The following is a 9983-nucleotide window of genomic DNA, read 5'->3' as shown; positions in this document are numbered from 1 at the left end:
ACTGTGGAAACAAACTCCCACAACACAGGATAAATTCTGATCTGTTGGCATCAAAGGGTACACTGGAAGCTTAGTTACTGAACTCGTAACATGATGGAGGGTGATAGTGAGAGGCTTAGTAGAAAAGTGAGGAGACAACGTGAGGAACCATCGCGACCATTTGGAAAGAACAGTCTTGGACGGGAGGGAGGCAAGAGGGAGTTCGAGGGGCAGCGATTTGACCCGTTGGCCCAGCGTGTCCGCATTTGCTGAGGGATCACAGAGCTCGCTCTGCCCTTCTGGTGGCATCTCCCGCCTTCCCTGACGGCCAGAGGACCTGCCCGCAGAGATGTGGACTCCCTTCTGTCCCCCGGCCTGTGTGCATCCTGTTCTCCCTGTCCACAGGCAACCCACCTCTGCATATGCTGAGACTCAGCTCAAAAATCCTCTCTGTGAAATCTCTCTGAGGTCCTGCATTAACCCCATGACTCTCCCTTGTGTTCCCACGTGGGCGGAGGGCTGGACTCAGGAGGACAGCTGCAGAAGAGCCACTGGGTGGGTGTTGGGTGACTGGAGGTGAGTGTGTAGGGTTTTCTTTACAGAAAAGGCCCAGTAAGGGAAGGAGAGAGGGTGGAAGCGAGAGGGAGCAAGGCGCCAGGAGCATCTTTGTAAAGGCAGGAGAGGCGGCAGCATCCTGCGGGCTACGGGCAGGAGTGATAGTCTGGGAAGGAACGCGGCTGTGTTGCTCTGCTTCATGACGCCTCATTTTGATCATTCTGACACCAGCTGGGTGCCCGCAATTTGACTCATTCTGACACTGTGCCCCTGGAGTTAGCATCGGACCCACAGGGTAAGGGCTCAGTCCCTGCAAGACCGCCCCCCGCCCCGACCTCAGACGCCAATCACAAGTGCGGGCTGTCACCTGTGCTTCTGACCCACCGGCTCTAAACTGGGGTTCCCACGACCCACTCCGTGGGTGCCATTGATCTGGTAGAGTGGCTCACGGAACTCTGAAAACGGTTTACTGAGCAGATCCTGGTTCATGTAAAACGCTACAACTCAGGATCAGCCTGATGGAAGAGAGGCACAGGGCAGGGGGAGTGGGGGAGGGGTGCAGGGCTTTCCTCTCCAGGCAGACACCCCCCAGCACCTCCATTTCTGCGTTTTTATGGGGATTCACTACGTAGGCGTGATGGGTCGAGTCACTGACCTTTGGTGACTGACTGAACCCCAGCCTCTCCCCGCCCCTCAGGTGCTAGGGGTGAAGGTTCTAACCCTCTCATCACATGCTTGTTCCCCTGACATCCAGCCCCATCCTTAGGAGTTTTCCACATTAACATGAACTCAGGTGTGGTTGAGGGATTTTTTATGAGTAACAAGATGTTCCTCTCACCTGTATGGCCCTGGAGCTATTTCAGAAACCGAGGACAAAAGCCCAAATATTAAAAGATGCTCCTCTGTTCTTATCCCTTAGGAAAATCCAAGGGTTTTTAGGAACTCTGTGCCAGAAGTAGGGAGGAAGACCAAATATATATTCCTTATTTAAATCACAGTATCACAAGGGGGAAAAGGGCAAAGACAGGAGAGTCGTGGTCATTGGATTAAGACCCTGGAGGAGACAGGAGAGAATGGAATCGGCCCGAGGAGGAGGGGTGAGGCCCGATGAAGGGGATGTCTGGGGGCCGGTGGGGAGGCGGGAGGAGGTGAGGGCCGTGTGCCCCGGGGGCTGTTTTCCAGGATGTGACTGGCAGTGCCTCCTGAGAGGAGTGGGTGGGGTGAGCCCCTGTCCTCACAGCCCCCATCGCCCCCCCGTGGACCCCTGGATCGTCACCGTGTTGACTTCTCCCGGTTCCCCACTGGACCCTTCACTCCCTGAAGCGGGGCTGGGGCTCCGTGGGTCGCACAGGCTGTGCACTTAGCAGCTCTGGGGGCCCCGTTGTCACAGCTGCCATGTGAACAGTGTCCCCTAGAGTCGAGCAGTGCGCAGCCCGAGGGGCTGGTCCTGTGGGCCCAGCAGGAGCTGTCACCTCTGTGCGTTTACTGTCACTGGCGTGTGGCACGCAGGCCGGCGCCTTCCTGGTGCTCAGTAAATGCTTCCTGAAGGAGCGGGAGTGATAAAGGGGAAGAAGACCCCTGGTGAGGACCTTGAGGGCGAGAACTGTGGAGCCACACGAAGGGCCCAGCTAGGAAACCCCATGCACACAGATAACTCTGGGGCTTTGAACCGTTGTATCCCAGCACCTGGGAGCCTCCACGCAGGTGCAGAGAAGGCGGCGGGCAGGTGGGGCAGGTGAGGGCGTCTGCAGGCAGCTCTGGGGACGGAGGATATTCGTGATCGGGGGAGGGGGCTTGAGACCCTAACCCTGGACCAGGTGTGGGCAGGAGGAAAGAAAGGCCTGTCGTTTGCGAGACTCAGGGTCTGTCTGCAGAGGGGAGCGGCGTGAAGCATCTCGGGTGGGGCTGGTGTTCCTATTGCTGAAGCCCTTCCGCACGAACACCCCCTGAACCACGACGAGTGTGGGGGGCAGACACCAGGCCGCTCGGCCCCCGGGAGCTGGATACACAGTTGCAGGTGGAAACTTCTGCCGTGGGCACGGTGCTCAGTGCTCTGTGTTTGGCCCGTGGAGACACTCTCCACCGTTCCCCACCTTGTCTGCGCCCTGGGAGGCTGGCCTTTATATTCTCCATCCACGGGCTCCCTTGCTCTTGCTTCGGGTTGGCTTCTGGCAGGGGGATGGGGTGGGGACCAGAGGCCTGGAGGGGATCGCTGTTGGGGGTTTATCCCTCAGTCCCTCCCTGCTGGGCTGCCCCCCGCTCCGGTCTTGCTTCTCCAACAACTTTCTGGATCCCAGTGTCCCCTCCCGTCCTCCCCCTTCACACCTAGTGGGTAGCGGTGCCCACGACAGCCAGCTCCACGAGCTCCAGCCTGCCTGGTTGGTTCCCATTAGCCTGTCTGTCCCTGTGTCCCATTAGCCTGTCCATCCCTGTGTGAATGGCCCGCATGCTGCCCTGTCCTCAGTGACCTCATGGGAATGAGCCATCTCTTTCCTGAGAGATCCGGGCAGAAGAAATACAGGATGTGGAAGGTAGGGTTGTACAGAGCAGGGTTGGCAAACTCACCTGGAGCTGCGAGTAGTTCTATTGGGTCACAGTCACCCGTTTGCTCTCCTGTTGTCTGTGCTGCGTCTGTGCTACCAGAGCAGAGCAGAGTGACTGCAGCAGAGACCAAACGGCCAGAGAAGCCTCAAATATTGACCATCTGTAATAATAATACTGTAGCTCACAAAGTTCTTGTAAGAATTGCAGCTGCACTTAGTCGCTGTGTTTCCAGGGGTTGCTGTCCTTTGAGGACATGGCTCTGTACTTCAGGGAAGAGTGGGACACACTGGACTGGGCTCAGAAGGACCTCTACAGAGACGTGATGCTGGACAACTACAGAAACGTGCTCTCCTTGGGTAATGAGTTGGCTTGAAGGTGAGGGGAATGGGATTAGGGAGGGCACATGAGTGTCCCTTACAGTAGGGGTCCCCAACCCCCGGGCTGAGGACCGGTACCGGAACTGGGCCACACAGCAGGAGGTGAGTGGCAGGCGAGCAAGTGAAGCTTCATATGTCGCTCCCCGTCGCGTGCCTTACTGCCTGAACCATCACCACCACCCCCACCAGCCCCCATCCATGGAAAAATTTCTTCCACGAAACTGGTCCCTGGTGCTGGAAAGGTTGGGGAACCACTGCCTTACAGTATACATTGTTGTTGTTTTTTAAATTAATGTATTTATATTTTATTTTTGGCTGCATTGGGTCTTCGTTGCTGTGCGCGGGCTTTCTCGAGTTGCGGCGAGCGGGGGCTACTCTTCGTTGCGCTGCGTGGGCTTCTCATTGCAGTGGCTTCTCTTGTTGTGGAGCACAGGCTGTAAGCGTGGAGGCTTCAGTAGTTGTGGTGTATGGGCTCAGTAGTTGTGGCTCACGGGCTGTAGCACGTTGGCTCAGTAGTTGTGTCGCACCGGCTTAGTTGCTCCGTGGCTTGTGGGATCTTCCCGGATCAGGGCTTGAACCCGTGTCCCCTGCATTGGCAGGTGGATTCTTAACCATTGCGCCACCAGGGAAGTCCTATATTGTTTTATTTCCTTAAAAATGATATGAAGGGAATTCCCTGGTGGTCCAGTGGTTAGGACTCTGTGCCTTCACTACAGGGGGCCCAGGTTTGATCCCTGGTCAGGGAACTAAGATCCCACAAGCCGTGTGGCATAGCCAAAGGAAAAAAATATATGAAACAAATATGACATATTAAGAATTGATTAATCGGTGTGGTGCGTATGTGAATGTTCTTTAAAATTGTTCGCTCTAGCCTACACTCGTGTGTATGTTAGCAATATTTCACAATAAACTTTCCGTGTTTTTTGTGAGATATCACAGTTTAAAAGTATATGAATATATATGACAGTAAACAGTAACACTCATGCCTTCTCATCCTAGTTAAGGAATAAATCACCTTCAGAATCACAAAAGTCCCTTATATTCTCTCGTCTCATCTCCCTTCCTCTTCAACAAAGTTAATCATTCTCTTGCATTATGTAGATATACCACTTATCTCTGTCTGGACAATATATTACCTAGTTTTGCTTTTTCTGGAACTTTATGTACATGGAATCATACTCTTGTTCTTTTGCTACATGTGTGTTGAGAATCATGCATCTCTGTATAGCTGTGGTTCAGTCATATTCACTGACACTGAGTATCCCACTGCAGGAATATAGCACAATTTATGAGACTCTTCTTTGGCTGATCAGTTTTCCGGATGTTTCCAGTTTGGGGCTTTTACAAAACAGCATGTCAAATGCCTCTTGGTTCCCTGTGAAAAGACCTAGAAATAAGTTATCTACATGTTCAACTTTAAGAAGTCGCACCAAATTGTTTTCCCTAATAAATGTAACAACTTACACACCAATAGCTGAGGAGCTTACCCACCACTGTACATCTCTGTTAGTACTTGGTACTGACAGATTTTGAAAGGTTTGATAATCTGTAAGGTGTGAAATAGTATCTAATTGTGGCTTAATTTGCATTTTTCTTATTACCAATGTAATTGAGTGTGTTTTCATCTTCATGGGCTGTAATTCCTATTTTGTCTTTTCCTAATATAGTGGAGTTAAATTTATCAATCTTTTATAGATAGTGCTTTTTGAGTCTTGCTGAAGATTGCTACCAGTTTATCAAAAATGTTTTTTTTCTTCCTGGGTACACTCATAATAGAATGTAATTTGGCACTTGCTTTGGGGGAAAGGTCTATTGAAAGGCATAAAATAACTAAAACACTGATCAAGGAATTCTACTTCTCTGAAGGTAGCGTTAGATTCTAAAGAACAATCCAAATCCTAAAATTACACTGACATTCACCACAGCATTTTTTGCAACAATGAAAAATGAGACAGACCTGAAACTTCCAACAAAAGGAATTGTTACATCCACTTGATGGAAAATGACCAGTTATTAAGCATAACGTTTAGGAAAACCATGTAAAATCCTTAAGACATAATACTAAAGAAGATATAAAATATAAACACTGTGATTTTTGTTATATAGAAAAATGTGCATAGAAAAAGAATCAGAAGGAAATACACCAATATACCAGTATCAAATGGATTGTGGTGTTGAGATTTTGGGTAATTTTCCCCCTATTGTTTTCCCAGATATCCAATAATGTACTTGTATTCCCTTAATTAAAAAAAAAGTTCAAAAAATTTGGATGCAATGCATATTATCAGTGGGTAGCACTAGAAAGATAATCAGATAGATTTAGGCTCTAATCCAAGTTCTTAGCTGTGTTTAATGCAACAAGGAAAGAATGGGAAAGAAAGAGGGACTCTGCAAAATTAATTTTTAAAAAAGTCAAATATATAGAGTGCCTCTTGTAGACACTGAACTGTACAAGGTGTTCTGGAGTATAAAATATCTACCATCTAAGTAGAAAGACAATTCTAAGTGACTGCAATACATTCTCAGGGAAGCAACAGGGGGGACAAGATTTGGTCCAAAAGCAGAGGTTCCAGAAGAGTGACAAGGACAGAACTCCCATGGTTCTGCCCTCGCTCTGCTGGAAAGTGTGTTCCGGTGGGGCTCCTGACTCACGCAGTCCTGCTTCAAGGCAATACGCTACCAAAGGGCATCCCTAGACTCTAGCTGGACTCAACCTTTCTTGGGTGTAATGCCCAGGGCAGTATGACCCACGATTACTGAAATACTCCAAAAGCCAAAGAATGTAGTTTCTGGAAAGAGAGAGAGAGAGAAACAAAACAGCTCATGCAGAAGCATGTCAAAATGATGGGGCTTTATTTCTATGGATTCTTTGGTGTCGGATGAGGTGTGAACTCTGTCTAAAGCTGTCCCCACATTCAAGACATCTGTAAGGCTTCTCTCCAGTGTGAGTTCTCTGGTGTTTAACGAGGGTTGCGCTCTGACTGAAGCTTTTCCCACATTCTTGGCATTCGTAGGGTTTCTCCCCGGTGTGGATTCTCTGGTGTTTAGAGAGGTCGGAACACCGTTTAAAGCTCTTCGCACACTCTTCACACGTGTAGGGTCTCTCTCCCTGGTGTGTCCTCTGATGTCTAAAATGGTTGGAGATACGGCAGGTTTCCCCGCACTCGTGACACGTGTAGTGCTTCTGCCCCATGTGGACTCTCTGATGCCGGTTGAGGTGTGAGCTCTGTCTGAAGCTGTCCCCACATTTGGGGCACGTGTACGGCTTCTCACCTGTGTGTGTCCTCTGGTGTTTAATGAGGGTTGCGCTCTGACTGAAGCTTTTTCCACATTCTTGGCATTCGTAGGGCTTCTCCCCGGTGTGGATTCTCTGGTGTTTAGAGAGGTCGGAACACCGTTTAAAGCTCTTTGCACACTCTTCACATGTGTAGGGTCTCTCTCCCTGGTGTGTCTTCTGATGTCTAAAATGGTTGGAGATACGGCAGATTTCCCCACACTCGTGACACATGTAGTGCTTCTCCCCCATGTGGACTCTCTGATGCCGACTGAGATTTGAGCTCTGTCTGAAGCTGTCCCCACACTTGGGGCAGGTGTAAGGCTTCTCTCCAGTGTGAGTCCTCTGGTGTTTAACGAGGGTAGCGCTCTGACTGAAGCTTTTCCCACAGACAGAACACCCGTAGGGCTTCTCCCCGGTGTGGGTTCTCTGGTGTTTAAAGAGGTCGGAACGCTGTTTGAAAGTCTTCTCACAGGTGTCACACGTATAAGGTCTTTCTTCATGGAACCGCCTCTGCGCCTCAAGTAGGCTTGAATGATGGCAGTTTTCCCCACTGTCAAGAGATTCATGAGGTTTCACGGTATCTAACCTGTGTTTGCAATTGTTCCCATGTTCATCACCGGTAATGGGTCTCTCTGCTGTCTGGATGTGCTGAGCAGGAACAAAGTTTGAACTTCTGGCACTAGTCCCCAATTCATTGTTTTTGGAGTCTCCCTCTTCTCTGGGAGCACTCTTGAGATCTGAGATGCTGGTGACTCCCTGATCTTCAGGAGGCTTTTCAAGTTTCAGCAATGAGGGGTCGCCTGATGGCTTTTCTATCCTGTCCTCATGGGCAACCCCACACTCGGAAGACAGGGGCCCCTTCTCCTGGGGCCCTTGTAGCTGCCCTTGTGGCTCCACTTCTTCTAGAATTTCTTGCTTTAGAATCAACTCTTTGTTCTCAATTCTGGTTTCCAAACCTGAAACATTAAGATACAAATTGCTGACATTTCATCCTCACGCAAGAGTGAATAAGAAAGTGCTAGCAGAGGGCTTCCCTGGTGGCGCAGTGGTTGAGAGTCCGCCTGCTGATGCAGGGGACACGGGTTTGTGCCCCGGTCTGGGAAGATCCCATGTGCCGCGGAGCGGCTGGGCCCGTGAGCCATGGCCGCTGAGCCTGCGCGTCCGGAGCCTGTGCTCCGCAACGGGAGAGGCCACAACAGTGAGAGGCCCGCGTACCGCAAAAAAAAAAAAAAAAAAAAAAAAAAAAAAAGAAAGTGCTAGCAGAAAAACAACCCCCCCGCCAAAGCCCTTTTAATGTCCTCCATGAAACCACTCCTGAAGTTAAATTCTTTTAACTAACCTGTCAGATGTGCTCACATTTACCTGTACAAACCCCGTTTCTTTCCTTTTATACTTGTGCCTCCGCTGGCCAACCCGTCTCTCCTGCCCCAGCCCCACTGCACTGTCATGTGAATCACTGTATTACACAAGGCACTACTGGAGAAGGTGTCAACACAGACGGTACAACCTTTATCCCATGCACGCAGGATGCTTTACTAAGAGAGATTCGTGGGTGAGCTACAGTAACAGACGCACCAGGTGCCTCCAGTCTGAAGGCAGGCTCTGGGTAGGCAGTAAATCTAGGACTGATGGAAAGTCTGTGAAGGATTCCATCCCCCAGTCCAGAATTCTTGCAGTTTACTCTCCAGGAAGGCTGAACCAGATAAATTCGGAACTGGGGACATGAGGCACAGCTGAGAACAGGGGACAGGTACCACCTTCCCATGAGGAGAGTCAAGTGAAAATGGACACACTGACTGGTGGAACCTCCATGCACTGTCCTCTGTTCAGGCTCAAACTGTCAGCCTTGAGCCTGACATCCTCCCGGCAGAAAGGGCAGGGATTTCATAGGCTTTAGTCCCTACTGGATTCCCACCTAGAACTGCACCTGGCTTATCTGCACGCAGTGAAATATCTGTTGACTGAATCTCTCTATGGGAAAACTTAGCAGCCTGGGCCAAAGACCCAGAGACACTGACATGTGGGAATTCCCAGGTAAAACAGCACCTGATGCCTGACCCTGTCCTGAAGTTCAGATCACAGTTCACAAGTCCTTCCCAATAGAGTTTCCAGTCAGAATGCGTGGGTTTAACTGCTAAACACAAACAGGAAGTGAAAGGTTACCAGCATTTCAGGAAAACCTCTGATAGAAATGCCAATGAAACATGCAATCCATGAAATGAGAGAAAACTGAATAACCTATAATTAATATTCTCAGATAAATAAGAGACAATACTGCACCCAGGAAACAAGGAAGCTATAGGAAAAGGGATATGGCTTCCCTGGTGGTGCAGTGCTTAAGAATCCGCCTGCCAATGCAGAGAACATGGGTTTGAGCCCTGGTCCGGGAAGATCCCACATGCCGCGGAGCAACTAAGCCCATGTGCCACAACTACTGAGCCTGCGCTCTAGAGCCCCCAATCCACAACTACTGAGCCTGAGTGCCACAACTACTGAAGCCTGCATGCCTGGAGCCCGCGCTCCGCAATGAGAAGCCAGCGCACTGCAATGAAGAGTAGCCCCCGCTCGCCGCAACTATAGGAAGCCCGCGCACAGCAACGAAGACCCAACGCAGCCAAAAATAAATAAATCTATTTAAAAAAATAAGAAAAGGGATATTTCGGGACTTCCCTGGTGGTCCAGTGGTTGGGACTTCGCCTTCCAATGCAGAGGGTGCAGGTTTGATCCCTGGTCAGGGAGCTGGGATCCCGCATGCCTCGCGGCCAAAGAGCCAAGACATAGAACAGGGGTGGTCTTGTGGCCATTTCAATAAAGACTTTAAAAAAAGGGGTCCACATCAAAAAAATCTTAAAAAAAAAAAGAAAGAAAAGAAAAGGGATGTTTAAAGAACAAGAAAAAGCTCTTCAAAATATTAACGAGAGCAGAAATATTTCAACCTAAGAGTTGGAAAATAAAGCTAAGGAGATTTCCCAGAAAGGGAAAGAAAAGATAAGGAAATGGGAAGGAGGTAGGGAACCCTACAGGATCAGCCCATGAGTTCCAACATCCAACTGGAAGAAATCCCAGAAAGAAAACAGGAAAAAATGAGATAAAAATAAATAGATAAAATAAAAGAATACTACAAAAAATTTCTCACAACTCAAAGACACAGGCGTCTATATTGTCAGGGCCCACCAACTACTCAGAACAGTGAATGAAAAAAGAAACCTCACACCCAGCCACACCCATTGTGAAATTTCATACAGCAGGAA

The 9983-nt window shown here is 49.4% G+C and overlaps 2 protein-coding genes across 2 annotated transcripts in view; one reads left to right on the top strand and one right to left on the bottom strand.

Moving 5' to 3' along the window:
* Window positions 1-3056: 3056 nt before the first annotated feature.
* ZNF789 (zinc finger protein 789) lies at window positions 3057-3451 on the top strand. Its single transcript, XM_007448893.1, has 2 exons — window positions 3057-3065; window positions 3311-3451. Exons 1-2 carry the CDS (start codon window positions 3057-3059, stop codon window positions 3449-3451), a joined length of 150 nt encoding a protein of 49 aa, XP_007448955.1.
* A 2840-nt stretch (window positions 3452-6291) lies between these two features.
* The window catches only part of ZNF394 (zinc finger protein 394), a 7728-nt gene continuing 4036 nt past the window's right edge, over window positions 6292-9983 (bottom strand). Inside the window, exons 3-4 of the mRNA XM_007448892.1 lie at window positions 7123-7688; window positions 6292-6804 (exon numbers count right to left, since the gene is read on the bottom strand). Coding sequence (XP_007448954.1) covers window positions 6292-6804; window positions 7123-7688 — 1079 coding nt within the window. The remainder of the gene's footprint in view (window positions 6805-7122; window positions 7689-9983) is intronic.

Source organism: Lipotes vexillifer, unplaced genomic scaffold, assembly GCF_000442215.2.
Source record: "Lipotes vexillifer unplaced genomic scaffold, Lipotes_vexillifer_v1.1 scaffold778, whole genome shotgun sequence".
In the NCBI taxonomy this organism is placed as follows: Eukaryota; Metazoa; Chordata; class Mammalia; order Artiodactyla; family Lipotidae; genus Lipotes; species Lipotes vexillifer.
The sequence above is the reverse complement of the archived record's forward strand: the minus strand, read 5'-3'. Positions and strand labels throughout refer to the sequence as shown.